General features: G+C 47.4%; 1 protein-coding gene across 1 annotated transcript in view; it reads left to right on the forward strand.

Annotated features, from left to right (window-relative positions):
- Positions 1 to 20,175, forward strand: part of Fgd1 (FYVE, RhoGEF and PH domain containing 1) — a 52,028-nt gene that overhangs the window by 12,878 nt on the left and 18,975 nt on the right. The window contains exons 2-8 of the mRNA XM_004670037.2: positions 8,577 to 8,750; positions 9,433 to 9,610; positions 9,727 to 10,192; positions 12,062 to 12,151; positions 12,827 to 12,975; positions 13,983 to 14,139; positions 14,257 to 14,395. Coding sequence (XP_004670094.2) covers positions 8,577 to 8,750; positions 9,433 to 9,610; positions 9,727 to 10,192; positions 12,062 to 12,151; positions 12,827 to 12,975; positions 13,983 to 14,139; positions 14,257 to 14,395 — 1,353 coding nt within the window. The remainder of the gene's footprint in view (positions 1 to 8,576; positions 8,751 to 9,432; positions 9,611 to 9,726; positions 10,193 to 12,061; positions 12,152 to 12,826; positions 12,976 to 13,982; positions 14,140 to 14,256; positions 14,396 to 20,175) is intronic.

Raw genomic sequence — 20,175 nt, forward strand, 5'->3', positions numbered from 1 at the left:
AATGGGAGCTGGCATTACTTAGTTAGTGTCTGTATGGCTGCTAAGGCAGCACTTCCTACTGCAAGCATTGCATTATCTTCATTTATATAGTTCAGTCGGTGATCATGATGATGCTGCTCTTGTTAAGAATACACAAGTGCTTTTCGAGGTAGGGATTCACTATGTAGTCTCAGGTTGGCCTTGAACTTGTAACAATCCTCCTACCTCTGTCTCCCAAGTGCTGGGGTACTGGGAATAAAAAGCATGTGCCACCACGCCAGGCTCCACAATTTTTAAATTATTTAGTTATTTATCAGTGACAGAGAGAGAAAGAGGCAGAATGAGAGAGAGAATGGGCACACCAGGGCCTCTAGCCACTGCAAATGAACTCCAGACGCGTGCACCCCCTTGTGCATCTGGCTAACATGAGTCCTGGGGAATCGAGGCTCCAACCGGGGTCCTTAGGCTTCATATATAGGCAAGCGCTCAATCGCTAAGCCATCTCTCCAGCCCCGGCTCCACATTTTTTAAATGATTGAGTCTACTTAATTTTTTGTGGTCCTAGGAATGGAACAAGGGAATAATTCATGTTATGCAAGTGCTCTGGCACTGAGGCCCATCTTCCAAATCTATTTTTTTTTCTTTTGTACACAAGGTCTCAATCTGTAGCCCAGGCTGCCCCGGAACTCACCATCCTTTTGCCTCAGCTTCCTGAATGCTAGAATGACAAGCCTAAGCCACTACACTTAGCCCAGCATTATCTTTTTTTTTGTAACAAAAAATATTTTTGCCAGGCATGGTGCCGCACGCCTTTAATCCCAGCACTTGGGAGGCAGAGGTAGGAGGATCGCCGTGAGTTCGAGGCCACCCTGAGACTCCATAGTGAATTCCAGGTCAGCCTGGGCTAGAGTGAGACCCTACCTTGAAAAACAATATTTTTAAGCCAGGCATGGTAGCATATGCCTTTAATCCCAGCACTTGGGAGGCAGAGGTAGGAGGATCGCTGTGAGTTTGAGCCCAGCCTGAGACTGCATAGTGAATTCCAGATCAGTCTGGGATAGAGAAAGACTCTACCTTGAAAAACCAAGAAAAAAATTATTTATTTGAAAGGAGAGAGACGGCTAAGAAGACAGAATATGGGTATGCCATGGCCTTTTGCCACTGTAAATGAACTCCAGATGCATGTGCCACTTTGTGCATCTGGCTTTACATGCGTATTGAGGAATGGAACCTCGGCCATCAGGCCTTGCAAACAAGCACCTTAAACCACTGAGCAATCTCTCCAGCCCGAGAATTATCTTTTATTTAACTAAATAAGACCAGATTCAAGCTGGGCTTAATTGTACATGCCTATAATTCGGGCACTTGGGAGGCTGACACAGAAAGATTGCCTGGAGTTCAAGGCTAGCCTGTATGCTACATAGAAAGCTTAAGGCAAGCCTGGGTTACATTATGATACCCTGTCTTAAAAATGCTTTCTCCTTGGGCTGGAGAGATGGTTTAGCGGTTAAGCGCTTGCCTGGGAAGCCTAAGGACCCTAGTTCAAGGCTCAATTCTCCAGGACTAATGTAAGCCAGCTGCACAACGTGGCATAGGTGTCTGGAGTTCGTTTGCAGTGGCTGGAGGCCCTGGCATGTCCATTCTCTCTCTATCTATCTGCCTCTTTCACTCTCTTGTCTGTCTGTCCTTCTCAAATACATAAATAAAAATAAAAAAAAAAACTTCCTCCTTGATAAAACCCATTCAAAGATATCTCTGAAATAATATCACTGTCCCAAGCATTCAGGGCCCTACATCAGGCGCCTGCCTGAGGCTGAAGTGGCCAAGAGCCTGGGAGAACCTTAGTTGCCAGGTGTGCTTTGTTGTCCTAGTTCTGCCATTATTGCCAGAAGTAACCCTCAAAAGGCACAATCTGATGCACATTTCAAATGCACAACTAGTAATTTTTTAGCACAAGTTGAGCATTCCTAATCTGAAATCCAAAATGCTGCCAAGTTTGACTCTGGTAGTTTCAGATTTGAGATGCTCAACTAGTAGACTCTATGCAAACATTCTAAAATCCAGAAAACAGCAACATTTGAAACATTTCTGGTCCACCAAAGCATCTTGGATAAGGGACCTATGTACCATAATAACTTTTTTAGTATGAATATGCATGAGACATACTTTTACTGAAAAGTTATTCATAGTTTATGTGAAATCCAAATGTAACTGGGTTTCCTGTATTTTATTTGGCAGCCTTTCCCTGACCTCTTTCTCCTCTGAACTTCCCCAATTCTAATAGGCTGACCCCCTTGTGTTTCCTGTATCACCATTTAGCTTTTCCAGAATGGAAGTCTCTTATCTTGAAGACTGGGAGCTCCCTGAGGGAAAGTGTCTTTATCTTGAAGACTAGAAGCTCCTTGAAGGAAGGGTCAAGATTGTCTCTTTCCAGATGGGGGGGTATCGCTCAGTGGTAGAGTACTTGTCCAGTCTTCAAGTCTTCCAGTACCACCCCAAATGAAATGAATTGAATAATGCCCTTCCAGCCTGCTGAGGACCTAGCAGGGGAGAAGGTGGACACAGAAGGTATGCACTCCACCTGAGTGCTGGAGAGTACTCAGGCACTCCCAGGAGTGCCCAGGGTATGCTTCCTGTCAGTTGTAAAAATGCCTGAGTATGTCAGTAGTGGTGTGTATATGCCAAACACAGTCCATACTACCATGGGGAATGGCTGCGCGGTTCTCTCTGTGCCATTAAGGGCTGAGCACATGTTACTGTAGGAGGTGATGGTGACTTCACTTGGATGAGAAGCAATGGGGATTCTGGTAGACCTGGTGGAGCTGCCACTGCTGATAGAGTATCCAGTCAGGTTTTGTGGATGAGTGTGTGCGTTAACGAGTGTTGTATATTATCAGCCACGAGAAAGATAGGTTGGAGAAATCCAACCTGGGACCTAGGTCGGGGAGGTGGGGGGGGGGCGACTTAAGACTGTAGTTTCTAGAAAGGGGCGCTAGATCCTACCCTGGGAGCCCACCCTAGGGCAGGAATGGGATTTTCTTATTTTCTTCAGCGGAGCCTGCCAGGCTATGAAATAGAGTTATTTTGCTAAGCTGTACTGAGGGAAGGGTTAGAGAGATGGCTTCGCAGTTAAGGCACTTGTCTGCAAGGCCTAAGGAACCAGGTTTGATTCCTTATTACCCACGTAAGCCAGATGCACAAGGTGATGCGTGCATCTGGAATCTTTGCAGTGGCTAGAGGTCCTGGTGCACCCATTCTCTCTTTCTTGCTCTCTCATAAATAAAATAATAAAATAAAATAAAATAAACTGAGGGAAGCCATATAATTTAGGAGAGACTCTAGGAGCCATGGAGACGTAGTTAAGAAGTTTAGATTTTCCTGTGGCCAATAGGAAGTTATGGAAGGTTCTTGGGCAGTTAAGTTGCATGATCTGACCCAGACTATAAGAAAATGAAGCTACCAACTACCAGGAAAGAGGAAAACCCTGGGCAAAAGTAACCACTAAAGGAAAACATAGGAGAAACTGCAGGATATGTGCACCCAGAGAAGGGAAAGAACATCTTGAAGTAGGAGGCAGACGTCTTGAATCTCACCCCTCCCCTGGTGGACGCTCACTCTGTTGTTCATCTCACTGTGGGCAGGAGTGTGTATGTGTGTGTGGGGGTATCCATTTCACTAGTCATGCTGTAATTCAGGACTTCCTAAAGCTCTGGGGTCCCCTTCTGTCCCTATCTTCCAGCTTCCCTCTGGAGAGCAGGATTAGGAAAGGAGCCCAGGCCAGGACTAACTGCAAGTCTGCTGTTACGTTGCGTGACCTTGGACTAGTCACTGCCTCTTTCCCTGCCTTCATCTCCACACTAGAAACTGAGTTGACATTCCCTGGCTCTCCCTCCTGTGGGAGTTCGGGGGATCTCTGAATCTATGAATTCCAGTCAGCCTTCTACTATGTAGGGCTGCATGCAAGGAGACCGAGGACATGGAGAGGCAGGCCCACCCGTGGGCTCCCAGGTAAGAGTGAGGTGAGACAGGAGCGAGCAGAGGGTGGGTCAGGGCCCACCCTGAGACTCGACAGTGGATCCTGAGGACAGAAGCACCACATCTGGTGGGACAGGCTTGCCCAGGGAATCTCAGCTGCTGTGAGGTGTGAAGGGTCAGGTGGGCTCCCCAAGCCCAAGGAGGTCGATGGGGGGGCACATGGGGCCCTAGCAGCTGTGTCTATCTGGGGTGGGGGATGTCTGTATGACGGTGAGCATGGTTTTGCTCTATAGCTTTCTGGCTATCCTCCTCACATACTGTGACTGTATCTCTTTGCAACGGTGTCTTCACCTTTGTCACCTCACAGGTGATTCACCCTCAACCCCGTACGTACCCAGTGGGAGAACAGGGCAGGACTAGCCAGGATGTGCTGAACAGGGCAGGATAAACAGCCCAGCTGGGCCAGAAGCAAGAATAGGAATACCTCCTCTGCCCAGGGCAGGCCCTGCCTGCTCAGGTGAGGAGGGAAAGGGGGGAAACGATACACAAAGCCAGGTAGAAGGTGGCTGAAACCCACTGGGGCCCCAGGGCCTAGGGCACATGCTCCCTTAGGACTGGGAAGGACCTGGCCAGCCTTGTAGGCAGGGTGGGGTCAGGGGCCAGGGAAGCTACTAGAATTCTGTGGATTCCCTCCAAGACTGGGAGCTCTGAAATCCCCTGTAGCTCTTTGTTTCTGTGTGACCTTGTAAGGAAGATGGCTCTGTGTGTGCTGCAGCTGTTAATGTTTTTGCAGTGGAGGCAGCATGTGCCACTTGGGGATTTTAGGACAGGAGGTGGCAAGGGTCCCGTGTTTGTGTATATCCCTGGACCAAGAGCCTAAGATACTATTGGCACGCTTGTTTCATGAGTATGACATAGTAAAATCATGACGTGTTTGTGATTTTATGTCCATGTTTCTAGGTATATGGTGATTTATGACAGCATACTGTTTCATTGTATGTGGTTGTGTCCAGCCTGGCTTAATGGATTCTATTCTATAATCTTTGTGTGTAACTATGTTTATAGATGTGCAAAGGCACACTGTGACGTGCATGATACTCTATGACCCTGCAATTTGAAGTATGGTGTAAATGACACACCTTTGTAATTGAGCAGAGCTGTATTTGAGTGATATATATAGTGGTATATAAAGGTATTATTCATACAATAGTATGTGGTTCAGTAATTGTTGTGTGAGATGGCAGAGGATCATTATGTGACTATATGTCTTTTTTAAAAAAATAATTAATTAATTTATTTATTTGAGAGAGAGAGAATGGGTGATCCAGGGCCTCTAGCCACTATAAACAAACTCCAGATGCATATGCCACCTTGTGCATCTGGATTATGTGGGTTCTGGGGAATTGAGCCTGGGTCCTTAGGCTTCTCAGGTAAGCACCTTAACTGCTAAGCCATCTCTCCAGCCTGATTATATATCTTATGACTGTGCTTGACCCTATTTCCTAGTGTGTGTAATATCGTGATGGGTGATGACCATACGTGAGATTGTAACCATAAGGCTTGGCAATTGTGTTTGGCCAGGCTTCCAGGAGGGCAAGTACCTGTGTTTGGTTGTTTGAATTTGTGTGAGCCGCAGTTGGGTGAAGCAGTGTAAATAACATATGCTCTTGTGACTGAATGGGCCCAGTAGTGACTGGCCATTTATGAGACAGTGACATAGGGTGAAAACGTCTTTGTGGTATTGAAAGGCCATGTGACTGTGGCACAACATAACTGTCACCATGTGCTAGTGGTAGCTGTGGGAGCTCACGTGGTGTTTGGTTTGGTTTGTTTCTCACCGTGTAGCCCAGGGTATCCTGGAACTTGCTGTGTAGCCCAGACTGGCCTTGAACTCCCGATGCTCCGGCTTGAGCCTCAGCGCTAGGATTACAGGCATGGGCCACTGTACTTGGTGCTTTAGGAGCTCTTGATGACTGCTTGCTCTCTTGTCCTCACTTCCGCTTACCTGCATCTCTCTACACAGGGCTTTTCATGGCTTCTTTCTACTACAGGCTGTATAACTCTCCTGGTATCCAAGATTTTCCTACTCTTCTCTTCCTGACCCCCGTCACCTGAAGTCCAGCCACAGCCACATGAATTTCATGTTCTTGTCAATCTAGGGGGTCCCTCCCTCACTGTTCCCTCAGACTAAATATTCCCTTGTAAATGTGACCTATCATTTTCTCCAGGGCCCAAAACAGGTTTAGGGGATCTATGATAAGGAAAGAGGTAAAGTACAAAAAACCCCCACTGTATACCTTTTCTGATTTATTTATTCGTGAGAGAAGAAAAAAGATGGGGGAGGAGGGAGAGAATGGGCACTCCAGGGCCTGTAGCCCCTGCACACGAATTCCAGATGCATGCACCACCTTGTGCATCTGTTTTTTGTTTTTGTTTTTGTTTTTTTTTTGAGGTAGGGTCTCACTCTAGCGGAGCCTGACCTGGAATTCACTATGTAGTCTCAGGGTGGCCTCGAACTCACAATGATCCACCTACCTCTGCCTCCTGAGTGCTGGGATTAAAGCCGTGCACCACCACGCCCAGCTTGTGCATCTGGTTTTACGTGGGTACTGGGGAATCAAACCTGGGCCCTTTGGCTTTGCTGGCAAGAACCTTAACCACTAATCCATCTCTCCAACTCTGCTTGCTGTTTTAAAGTCATTCTTGTAGCTGAACTCTGGATACTGGAGACAGCTCTGCCTGTGGGGGGGTGTGGACATGGAAGTAAAGGAAGGTAATACAGAGAGGTGAAATACTGGGATTTTAAGAAACAAAATGTTTGCTCATGTATACTGAGGATGCGCCTAACACATACTAAGCAGGTGCTATACCACTGAGCTAACCCCCAACCCCAGTTTCATCATTTTAAGGATAATTGTACAAAATTGTAGATAAGAGCTGGGCATGGTGGTGGACACCTATAATCCCAGCATTCGGAAGGCAGAGGTAGGAGGATCACTGTGAGTTCAAGGCTAGCCTGGGATTACAGAGTGAGTTCCAGGTCAGCCTGAGCTAGAGTGAGACCCTACCTTGAAAAAAAATCAGATATTCTAGGTTGAGGGCTGGAGAAATGGCTTGGCAGTTAAGGTGCTTGTCTGCAAAGCCAAAGGAAAACAGTTTGATTCCCCAGGACCCATGTAAGCCAGATGCACAAGGGGGTGCATGCATCTGGAGTTCATTTGCAGTTGCTGGAACCCCTGGCACGCCCATTCTCTCTCTCCCACTGCTCTCTTTCTCTCTTTATATCTACCTCTATCTCTTATCTGCCTCTCTGTCTCTCAAATAATAAATAAAAGTGGGTGAAGAAGCCAGATATGGGCTGGAGAGATGGCTTAGCAGTTAAGTGCTTGCCTGTGAAGCCTAAGGACCCTGGTTTGAGGCTCAATTCCCTAGGACCCACGTTAGCCAGATGCACAAGTGGGCACATGCGTCTGGAGTTTGTTTGCAGTGGCTGGAGGCCCTGGCATGCCCATTCTCTCTTTCTCTCTCTCTGCCTCTTTCTCTGTCACTTTCAAAATAAATAAATAAACATAAAACAAAAAAAAATTTAAAAAAAGAAGCCAGATATGATAGTTCATGCCTATAGTCCTAGCATTTAGGCTGAAGCAAGATTGTTTTGTATCTTATTTGTCTTTTTTTGAGGTAGGGTCTTACTCTAGCCCAGGCTGACCTGGAAATCACTGTAAACCTACCTCTGTCTCCCGAGTGCCGGAATTAAATGCATGCACCACCTCGCCTATTTTTTTTGTACATTTTTTATGAGAAGTGGTGCACCAGGGCCTCCAGTCACTGCAATCAAACTCCAGACACATGTGCCGCCTTGTGCGCATGTGTGACCATGCATACTTGTGTCAGCTTGTGCGTCTGGCTTACATGGGACCTAGAGAGTTGAACACGGGTCCTTAGGCTTTGCAGGCAAGTGCCTTAAACACTAAGCCATCTCTCCAGCCCTGATTTTTTTTACCATAATTTTAATGCCAACTTGGGCTGTATAGCGTGTTCTAGACCAGCCTGAGCTTCAGAGTGAGGCATTATTAAAAGTAATAATAAGCCAGGCATGGTGGTACACACCTTTAATCCCAGCACTCAGAAGGTTGAGGTAGGACGATTGTTGTGGGTTTGAGGCCAGCCTGGAGCTACAGAGTGAGTTCTAGGTCAGCCTGGGCTAGAGGGCAACCCCACCTCAACCCCTCTGAAACCTAATAGTAATAATAATGGGATGGAGAATGGGTTATGTCAAGCATACCCATTGTGAATGTAGAAACAAGATCTGCCAATATGCACACAAACTTTAGGGTGCTCACTTCCGCCCCAACCAAGTTTGATTAAAGTTCTTAAAATACATGCTGACATATATGAAATCAATGCGCTAATCACAGAGAACTATTATCTCTTGATGAAAATAGCCAGCTCCAGCCCTGGGCCTGAGTCTCTAATCTAAGACCTGGGGCATATGCTTTCTCCAAAAGAAATGTGATCAATAAAGGACCCTGAGAAGCCCACATCTCTGTTAAGACAAGCAGCTCCCTCGTCCCCCTAGGGGTGAAACCAGTTGCTTCACTTACAGTTCTCCTTTTCTGCAGGGCTACACCAGGGAAACCGGATCCTGGTCAAAAGTTTGTCCCTTGACCCTGGCCAAAGCCTTGAGCCGCATCCAGAAGGGCCCCAGCGGCTTCGCTCAGACCCAGGCCCCCCAACTGAAACCCCCAACCAGCGTCCTTCGCCACTGAAGCGGGTACCAGGCCCAAAGCCACAGGGTAAGTGCTCATAGGAAGAATGGAAAAATGAACCAGGGCAGGGGACAGAAGTGGGTGGCAGAAGAACAAGGAGAAAAACATGGTCTCAAGGGACAGTGCTACCTACCCAGTGGGCAGAAAGCCTGAGCTCTTTGCCTACCTCAGGCAAATAAATAAATAAATAAATTATAATAGCCATGTACCATGGCACACACCTTTAATCCCAGCACTTGGGAGGAAGAGGTAGGAGGATCACCGTGAGTTCATAGTGAATTGCAGGTCAGCCTGGGCTACAGCAAGACCCTACATATAAAAACCTAAAAACAACAACAAAATACTGAAACAAGCCGGGCGTGGTGGAGCACACCTTTAATCCCAGCACTCAGAAGGCAGAGGTAGGAGGATCACCGTGAGTTCAAGGCCACTCTGAGACTACAGAGTGAGTTCCAGGTCAACCTAGGATAGAGTGAGACCCTACCTGGAAAAAAACCAACCAAACAAACAAAAAAACCCTGAAACAAACAAAACTTAAACATAATAATAAGCTGGAGATATATAGCCCTAAAGCAAAGTGCTTATCTGGCATGAGCAAGCCCCTGGGTTTGATCTCCAGCACAGAGAAGAACAAATGTGGCATTTGTGGAAATGGCTATAATCTAGCCTCCAAATCCAGCTCAATGACATCATTCCTTTCTTCCCCTAGTTCCTCCAAAGCCCAGCTACCTACAGATGCCCCGGATGACCCCCCCAGCTGAGCCCATTCCTCCTCCACCATCACGCCCATTGCCTGCAGACCCCCGAGTGGCCAAGGGCTTTGCCCCCAGGGCCGAGGCCAGCTCCAGTTCTGCAGCAGTGTCTTCATTGATTGAGAAGTTTGAAAGGTGAGTGGGACCCTGTGCGGGCAGGGTGACTCTGGGACAGGAAGGGATAGATGAAGAAGAGACCTCTCAAGTCAAGCTCATACTCTGTCTCCTTATGTGTACACCACCTACCTCAGAGAGCCTGTGATTGTCGCCTCGGATAGGCCAGCCCCTGGCCCCTGCCCAGGTCCCCCAGAGCCAGCCATGTTGCCACAGCCATCCCCGCAGCCACCCGTGTCCCAGCTCCCTGAGAGTGAGGCTTCCCGCTGCTTGTTCCTCCTGGCTCCTGGGCCCCGGGATGGTGAGAAGGTGCCCAACCGGGACAGCGGCATTGACAGCATCAGCTCGCCATCCAACAGTGAAGAGACCTGCTTTGTCAGTGATGACGGGCCCCCTGGCCACAGCCTCTGTCCTGGGCCTCCTGCCTTGGCCAGTGTGCCTGTTGCTTTGGCCGACCCCCACCGGCCTGGCTCCCAGGAGGTTGACAGTGACCTGGAAGAGGAGGACGAGGAGGAGGAAGATGAGGAAGAGGAGGAGGAAGACGAGGCGGAGAAGGACAGAGAGGTCCCAGTGCCCCCAATGGAGAGACAGGAGTCCGTGGAGGTACTGACCCATATTCCCCAAAAGGCAGGACCTGGAGCTTGGTTCTTCCCCGAGCATGGTATTTTTCACAACAGGCCATTGTTTCTGTTTAGTATGCTTAACTCCCTGTTCTCCTGGTACTAAACTCCAGGAGCAAAACCCTGCTCCTCTCCCTAATTACTGTGACAACCAGAATGGCCATGCACCATTCCAAATGCCCACTAGGAAGATGGGTCCACCCTTGTCAGGAAACTAGATGGATCTCAGTTTTTTCATGACTCAGTAAGCCATGTGGCATTGGGTAAGTCTCTTCCCTCTCCCTTCCTCCACTGTAAGCCTTGGTTTCCTTATATGTTTAACAGTAAGTCTCTTACATCCCAGAGAGACTTGCCAACAGGTGGAAGAGGGGCTCAAGAGCCAGAGCCCCAAAGGGACCTGAGACTCTTGGTGGCAGAGAACCCTTTCTGTGCTGTGGCTGCCAAACATTTCTTCAAAAGGTTTCCTTGCACTCAAGTTAGGTCCTAGCCAGAATACCTGCTCTGCCTGGACCAGGCTCAAATGTCCGGGCTAAGGCCAGGGACTATTGAGAAAAGGTACTTAGCAAGTGTGTATCCAAAGAATAGGAAAGTGGGCCAACAGGCAAAGAGTTTTAAACCTTTTTGTATTTCTGTGCTTTTCTCACACCCTACTTGCTCACTAAACCTTTGCTGACAGTGAACTGAATAGATGAATAAATAGCTAATATGTGTAGACTACTTAATGTGTAATCTGCTCTGCTTTATTTCTAGGATCTTTTAAGGCTGGGGGTGTGGCTGAATAGCAGAATACTTTGATAGCATGCATAAGGCTCTGAATTTGATCCTCTGCATTGCCCAAAATTAATAAAAAATAGAAGAAATGAAATCACTTAAGTGTTCCATTTTAAATGGACCTAGGTTCTATTATTATTGGTATGTGTAGGTGGGTAGTCCTAAATACAGAGCAGTTAAACAACTTAGACATGTTAGTGATGGCAGAGCTGTGACTTGATTCCAAGAAGTCTGACTTCCCAGTTTCCCTGTTTAGCCACAAACTATGCCCAATGAATAGAGAAAGCTGATGAATGGGCATATGAGTGGCTGCATGAGGGAATGGATGTCATCAGAATTGAAGGACTGGGGCTAAGGAGATGCCTCAGTCCTTAAAGCACTCGTTACACAAAGCTGGTGAACAGCGTTTGGATTCCCAAAACCCATGTAAAGCCAGATGCAGTAGCAGTAGCACATCTGCCAGTAGTCTCTGCATATCTGTGGGCAAGATGGCAGGTGGAACCAAGAGAATCCCAGAAGTTCATGGGCCAATTAGTCTGGCATACATAGGAGCAGCAGTAGCAATGACAGACCCAGTCTCAAACACAGTGGAAGGCAAGGACCGACACCACAAAGTTGTCCTCTGATCTCCAAATGCACACAGTGGCTCATACACACACACACACACACACACACACACACACACACACACATTCAGGGGTGAGCTTTATGATCAACTGAGAGTCAGGGATGAAGCTGAGGGAACCTTCTGAGTCTAGAGATGGTGGGGGATCAGGGTTCTTTCAGGGTAACTTTAGTCATTAGAACCATGTGAACTGTTCTAGAATTCTGCGGTGGGCAGGCACAGTGACTCTTGCCTGTGATCCTGGCTACTGGGGAGCTGAGTCAGGAGGATAACTTGAGCCCAAGAGGCTTCCTTGGGCAACATAACAAGACATGTTGAGTGAATTAAGGGGAGGGAGGAAGGGAAGGAAAAAGAGGGAGGGAGGGAGGGAAGAAGGAAAGGAGAAAGCGATTTCAAGGAGCTTTGGGTTAAGATTAGGGTTGAGATGATGGATCAAGGGGTGCTTGTCCTTTCCAGCTGACGGTGCAGCAGAAGGTGTTCCACATTGCCAATGAGCTCCTGCAAACTGAGAAGGCCTATGTTTCCAGGCTCCATCTCCTAGACCAGGTGAATGGCCTCTCGGGGTCCCCGGACCTCAGAAGCTGGTAGGTGGGTTCTAAGTCAGTAGTGATAGTGACTGAGCCCAACTCCACCACTGGGACCAGAATCGAGAGGTGGTAAGGCCACTGGCTGACCTTAAAGCCAACTTGTTCCTGAAACCACCTCTGATTACGATCCCAGATTTGATGCTCACTCCTAACCCTTGACAAGTATACCAGCCCGGACTTTCCCCCTTCCCCATGAGCCTCGTTCTAACCCTGCTCGCCTTCTGATCCCACTGCCATTTGAATCCCCACATGTAGGAGTTTTTGCTGGTTTCATTATTATTCCATTCCAGCCTCTAGAACAGTGCCACACACACAGTAGGCACTCAGAAAATTTTGTTAAATGGATGTATCCAATTCCAACTTTCTCCCTGATCCTGAATCTGTTTCTAACCTTGACTCAGATCCTGACTTGGCGTTGTTCCAGTTCCTAACTTCAGTTTCTAACTTTGTCAACCTGCAGTTAACCTCCCATATAAATCTAATTCCCTCCATTCCCAATTTCCTCAGTCAAGAACCATGCTAACCCCAAACCTGTACAAAGGTGCCCACAAACGCTGCCCTCACCTGCAAGTTGCCCCTTCCTGAGCCAAGCCCCAGGCCCAGCTGGGCTGAGTCCCCTTGCCCTGCTCCACAGGTGTTCTGTGCCCGGCTGTTGGAAGAAGCTCGGAACCGCAGTTCCTTCCCCACCGATGTTGTCCATGGCATCTTCTCTAACATCTGCTCCATCTATTGCTTCCACCAACAGTTCCTGCTGCCTGAGCTAGAGAAGCGCATGGAGGAATGGTGAGGGACCCCAGAACCAGGCTGCCTACTCTCCTGTTCACCTCATGTCAAACCCAGGTCCAAACGTGTACACAAGATTCTATTCCTGGGCTGGGGATATAGCTCAGGGGTAGAACACTTGCCCTACCTACCCTGTAAGGATTGAATGTGTCATTGCATGTTGAGAGTTTAGAATAGTACCCAGCATATGAGCGTTTGAGGATTGTGAGCTGCTGTTATTTTTATTGGTACTATGATAGAGGTGAGAACGAGAAACTGTGGGGTTGCAGACAAATGAACCAAGGCTCATCTAAGTGTCAAAGAAGGATTTGGGGAGAAACAGATGCCTAAAGGGGAAAGGCAGGGTTTATAGACAGGCTTCAGCCTCCAGGTTCTCCTCTTTCAATCCAGCTTTTACTGTCTACACTATCTGCTTGAATGGTCTCCCTAAACAACCAGATCGTGTCACTGCCTACTTAAATTGTTTCTATGTTCCCCATAATTACAGGCAGACTGACTACAGAGGGCTGGCATAGAGCCCAGTTCTCATATCTCCCCAACCAACCTGTGACCCCAGGTCTGGTTTGTCTCTCATATCAGACTGTGGCCAATGCAAAGTGCAAGAGGCCTGGTCACTTTGCTTCTCCTACCAGAGAGTGAAGCTTTCAGGATATGACTCATTTATTTGTCCCCAACATCACCCAGAACAACTGAGTACAGAACCAATAATCAGTATATGAACTGTCCCTGGCAGTAAGGTCAGAGTGAGTATTCCAGGGCATGTTGTTTCTGGGACTTACTTGAACAGGGCAGAGTTGAAGCAAGCGTCTCTCAGCCTATGATTTCAGGTCAAACTGAGTCTCTTGGCCTAATTGGCTTATAATGTAAGTGGCATTTCTAAAGATGCAGACTAGCTGAGAAGTACACTTTCTGGACTAAAATGAGACCAGTCTGCCAGGGCCTGGAGACCTATAGCTGGAGATTTGTGGGAGGATCAGCAGGACGATGTCAGTCTCCTCTACCCCCAGGGACCGCTACCCACGCATTGGGGACATCCTTCAGAAGCTAGCACCCTTCCTCAAGATGTATGGCGAGTATGTGAAAAATTTTGACCGGGCTGTGGAGCTGGTCAACACCTGGACAGAGCGTTCCACTCAATTTAAAGTCATCATTCATGAGGTGCAGGTAAGGGTTGAAACTGGATGGAGCAGGCTTCACGACAAGAAGTCTACAGAGAGCTGGCAGGGGTTGGGGGGCAGCCCTTCAGCCAGACCTGAGCTCCTCTGCTTCTGTCGGTCACAGAAGGAGGAGGCCTGTGGCAACCTGACATTGCAGCACCACATGCTGGAGCCTGTGCAGCGCATCCCTCGCTATGAGCTGCTTCTCAAGGACTATCTCTTAAAGCTGCCTCATGGCTCCCCAGACAGCAAGGATGCCCAAAGTAAGTACACACCCAGGCCCTGCCTCACTCCCCACGCTGATAACCCTAGACTTTAAGGTAAGACTCTAAGACTTCATTCATAGAGTTAGGCCGCCTACTGTCATGTGATTAAGATCTCAGCATAGGGGCTGGGGAGATGGCTTAGTGGCTTGCAGCGACTAAGGACCTGGGTTTGAATCCCCAGTATCCATGTAAAGCCAGATGCACAAAGTGGCACATGCATTTGGAGTTCGTTTGCAATGGCTAGAGGCTCTGGTTTGCCTATACTCTCCCTCTGTCTCTCTCTCTCTCTTTCTCTGCTTGCAAATAAATTTTTAAAAATCTCAGAATAGGATCTCTAAACTGAAAGACCTACATCAGAGGCTCCAAGAAGAGACTCCATGATGAACCTCCAGATTGAGATCCCCTCTTGAGTACCTAGAAATAACCTACTTAGGAACTTCCTAACTGAGACCATACAGTCTGAGAAGCATGCCCCCAAATGATCCTCTGAAGGGAGCCATGCATTTCCAAGGCTGACACCCAGATTCTTCCCTGAAATTGTTCCAAGAACAAAGTGGAACAGAGCCTAAATCCCCAGGGTCTAAGCTTCTGGGCCCAGAGCCCACAAGGCCAAGCCCTTTTTTTTCACTGATTCTCCATGACTGGGCTCTCCAGAAAGAGCTCTTTATCATCAAACTCCTAATTTTGCATCCTCCAGAGTTAGAGCTCTACTCCACTCCAGACCCACTGGCCACTCCCCAGACAGAACCTTCCCAAAGGACTTTCAAGTCTGATCAGAGCCCCCACAGAATTGTCTCTCAAGTGCTGAGTAGCCTAGACTGGCCCATGTGTGTTTTGTTTTTGTTTTTCGAAGTAGGGTCACACCCTAGCTCAGGCTGACCTGGAATTCACTATGTAGTCTCAGGGTGGCCTCAAACTCATGGTGATCCTGATACCTCTGCCTGCTGAGTGCTGGGATTAAAGGCGTGCGCCACCACGCCCAGCACCCCTAGGATTGATGCCACTTGGATTTGGACTTCTATGATAATATATCTCCTTCACAGACTAAATCCCCATACTGAACCACTAGAAAAGTTCCTCCAGATAGAGCTCCCAAATCTAGCCCTTTTTTCCCTTTCCTAGACTCTCATTTCCATTTATTCAGCAGTAATCTAACAGTTATACTTAGTACCTTGTTATTCTGTGCAGTGTTGAAGGCACTGGAAATTAGCAAGTGAGCAAAATAGACATGAACCTTGATCTCAGGGTGTGTGGTTTAATTGGAGAGAGGCAATAAATAAAAGTAAAAATACAGAGGCGAATATTTGATAGATGCTGTGTGTGACTCAGAGAATTAAAAGAGAATGCTGTGATCGTAACTGGGAAGTACCTTAGACTGGGTAACTTCTCTGCATAGAAGATACTTGAGGCCAGGCATGGTGGCACATGGGAGGGAGAGAGGTAGTAAGAGGATCACAATGAGTTCAAAGCCAGCCTGGGACTACAGAGTGAGTTCCAAGTCAGCATGGGCTAGAGAGACCCTATCTAGAAAAAAACAAAACAAAAAGAAAAGATACTTGAGACAAAACTTGTATAATAAACAGCTGGCCATAGGTCAACAGATAGAAAATGTTCTAGGCAGCTACAAAGCAAGTTCAGAGTCCTGGAGGCAGGGGAAATATTGGGAAAACTGAAGGAGGAAAGTATATATCTGTACCAACAAGAGCACCCAGTGTGACTTGAGCATGGCAAGTGATTGTAGAATGGTAGGTATAAGTGGGGTTGAAGAAGCAAGCGAGGCTTAGTGGTTAAGGTGCTTGTCGGCAAAGCCAAAGGACCCAGGTTCAATTCCCCAGGTCCCATGTAAGCCAGATGCAATTCTCTCTCTCTCTCTCTCTCTCTCATCTCCTCTCCTCCCTCCCTCCCTTTCTCAAATAAGTAAAAAAATAAAAGAAAAGAAAAAAGAAGCAAGCAAGGCTTTGGAGGCTTAGATGAAGTGGATTTATTCTTAGAGTAGTGGGTAGAGCAGGAGCCAGGAGATTTGTTAAGGCCTTTGCTGACTTGGATGAGGATAGTAGCAGTGAGAGTGGTGACAAATAGTTAAACTCGAGCTCCTTGTTCCCTACCAGATAGGACACTTTGCTACCTAGCCTCGATCTCTAGAAAGAGCTAGACCTTTAGAAAGTGTGAGTGCTGTACTCCATACAGATCCCTGCTTCCTTCCCTACATTCATTTCTCAAACTACAGTTTCCAGACTAGACCTCAGGAACTCTTTCCCCACCTTGAGCACCAAGAACCCAAAGCCTGAGGTTCTAGAGAGCTTGCTACTCCCATCTCCTCGGACACCATTTCTCTCAACAGGTTTGGCTAGGCTGAGCACCTTAGGTTAATCTCCCCATTTGATGATAAACCTTCAAGCCAAAAACTTCCAGCCTGATCTAAAAAGTCTGACCCACTCCCCGAATCCATCTTACACTCTGAAACCTCACTGAGCCCTCAGACTGGATTCCTAGAGTTCACCAATGTGAATCCATAAGCTAATCCTGAAATTGAGCAGCCCAGGCAAAGCTCTGAAGAGTACAGTCCTTAGCCCAAGTCCCCCAGGCTGAAGATTTCCATCAAGCAGGTGAAAACCTTAAATTAATGCCCCACATTCTCATCCATATGAGCCACTTAGACTAAGCAGCCAGTCTGGTCTTCTCAGTCTTAACTCCCAGACTGAATTTCCCTTCACAAAGCCCCCATTTTGTCTCTCTGAGCATCAGATTCATGGATTGAAATTATCAGGCCCAGTTCAGCAGACTGAGGTCTCTAAACTAGGTCCTGTACACATACCCCAGAAGACTGCCTCACTTCCATACTGACTATATTTTGTACTTGTCTAGCCAGGATTCACTGAGCCTCCACAGAATCACATGTCCAGGGGCCAGGCATGATGGTATACTTCTGTAATCCCAGAACACGGGAGGCAGAGGTGAGAGGATCAGGAGTTCAAGGCAAGCATGGGCCACATGGCAAGATCCTGATTCAAAAAAAAAAAAGCTTCCAGGTGTGGTGGGCACACCTTTAATCCCAGCACTTGGGAGGCAGAGGTAGATGGGTTGCTATGAGTTCAAGGCCACCCTGAGACTCCATAGTGAATTCCAGGTCAGCCTGGGCTACAGTGAGACCCTACCTTGAAGCACCTCTCCCCCCAAAAAATGTTTACATTGACCTTCTGGGACTTAGTTCTGCAATTTTACTTCCAAACTGGTGGCATCTCCTAAATGAGCTCCCTGAACTCGATCTCCAAAGTTTGGTGAACTGCCAGTATAAGTTTCCTCTTCTGAGCCCCAGGTTGAATACCTTTTATCAACAGTGTTTTACTCAACCTGGTGATGCAGATCTGTAATCCTGGCTACTTGAGAGGCTGAGGCAGGAGAATCACATGCTCAAGGCCTGCCTAGGCTACAGAGTAAGTTCAAGGCCAGTCTCAGCAGCTTTGAGAACCTGCCTAAAATGGAAAAAAAAATAAAATAAAATAATCTGGGCGTGGTGACACACACTTTTATTCCCAGCACTTGGGAGGCTGAGGTAGGAAGATAGCTGTGAGTTCAAGGCCAGCCTGGGCTCACTCATCCTAGGTTAGCCCCCTAAACCAAAACTTAAATAAATAGACACACAACACACAACCCTGTGTCCTCTAGCAAGCTTTGCCTCTCTGCTTCAGTTTCCTCACACGTACAAAGATGATGACGCCGATGCCTACCTTACAGGGCTGTCTTCAGGAGAAATGAGGTAATTCAGTTAAAGCCTTTGGCACAGCACCTAACACATGGCAAAGACTATAAATGTCATCTATTTTGATTTTCTCTCTCTCTCTGTCTCTGTCTTTGAGGTAGGGTCCCCCTCTAGCCCAGGCTGACCTGGAATTCACTATGTAGCCTCAGGGTGACCTCAAACTCATGGAAATCCTCCTACCTTTGCCTACCGAGTGCTCGGATTAAAAGTTTGGGCCAAGGCCACCTGTGGTAGCCTTTAATCCCAGCAGAGTGAGACCCTCCCTCGGAAATAAAAAAAGCTTGGGCCATCATGCTTGGCCCAGAGCTCCCCATATTGGTCCCAAAGATGAAACCCCCGAAAGCTTTCCAGTTTGGTTTTCATTCTATATTTTTATTTTGTGGAGAAAGAGAGAGAGAATGAAGATGAATGGGAATGATCATGCCAAGGCCTCCTGCCCCTACAAACAAACTCCAGACACATGAGCCATTTTGTTTTTCTGGCTTTACATGGTTAGTGGGGAATTGAACCCAGGCCAGCAGGCTTCAGCAAGCCTGCAGAGCCATCTCTCCAGCACCCATTCATTTCCTGAGCCACTAAGAATGAGAATCTGAGTGAGAGCAGTCAAGATTTTTGCTCTCCAGCCCAAGACCTATGCCAAACTTCTTATATTTCATTCCTCAGATGAAATTCCCTAGGCTGAGTCCAGCAAATCATATATCTGGTTCTGGAAACTGATTTGCCTACCCTCTAGCTCCCAGATTAAACTTGAGCCTGGACCCTAGATTGAACTCCACAAATAGGCTATGTCGAAGCTGACCTCAGTTGTCTATACTGAGCCCCAAGCCAAACACCAAACCAAGATCCCGCATTGCCAAGCTGAGACCAGGCTTCACTAAAGCTTCCCAACCAAGTCCCTACACCAAACTCCCCAGCTGTACTCCCTAGATGAACTCCAAGGGAAATCCTAGACTGACATCCCCACCCTAGCTAGAGCCTGCACACACCAGACTCCCAGAAATGTTACAATTTACTAGAGTCTTTTTGAACCCTTTCCTGGCCTCTATCATCCTTCCTTCTCCCATGTTCGTGGGTGGGCAAGATATATAAGGAGAAAATGTAAGGAGTAGACAACCTAAGGGAGCTACCTTCTTCTCCTGGGTCTTAGTTTTTTTCTTTTTTTTTTCTTTTTTTTTGGTTTTTCGAGTTAGGGTCTCACTCTGGCTCAGGCTGACCTGGAATTCACTATGTAGTCTCAGGGTGGCCTCGAACTCTCAGCGATCCTCCTACCTCTGCCTCCCAAGTGCTGGGATTAAAGGCAGTTTTTGTTTTTAAACTTTAAAAATATTTATTTATTTATTTATCTGAGACAGAAAGAGGGAGAGAGAGAGACACAGAGAGAGAGAGAGAGAATGGGCGCACCAAGGCCTCCAGCACTGCAAACAAAATCCACACACATGCACCACCTTGTGCATCTGGCTTATATGGGTATTGGGGAAATGAACCTGGGTCCTTAAGCTTCACAGGCAAGTGCCTTAACCACTGAGCCATCTCTCGAGCCTTAGGTCTTAGTTTTGTCATTGAATAAATGGGAGCCACCTGTCTTAAGGAGTTTTGAATCTCAAAGGGGCTATTTTTTTTTCTCTTTTTTTCAAGGTAGGGTCTTATTCTAGCCCAAGACCACCTGAAACTCACTCTGCAGTCCCAGGCTGGTCTCAAGTTCACAGTGATCCTCCTAGCTCTGCCTCCCAAGGCCAAAAGGGGTAATTTATACCAAGCATTTTGGGGGGAGTCCTGGAGAGGGTAGTGGGCTCTTAGTTATGTCCTAGGAAGCTCCTAGTGACTGAGGGATGCGTGGCACACATACAGTCTAACCAGTGGGACAGAAGGAACAATGAGAAATGTGCAGACAAAGACAGGTTCCTTACCCAGCCTTGGAACTCAGGGAAGACTCACTAGAAATGATTAGCTGAATTTAGAAGACTGAGTAGCAGTTGTCCAGATAAAACAAGATAGGGCATGTTCAGGGAGGCGCACA

This window comes from Jaculus jaculus, chromosome X (genome assembly GCF_020740685.1).
Source record: "Jaculus jaculus isolate mJacJac1 chromosome X, mJacJac1.mat.Y.cur, whole genome shotgun sequence".
In the NCBI taxonomy this organism is placed as follows: Eukaryota; Metazoa; Chordata; class Mammalia; order Rodentia; family Dipodidae; genus Jaculus; species Jaculus jaculus.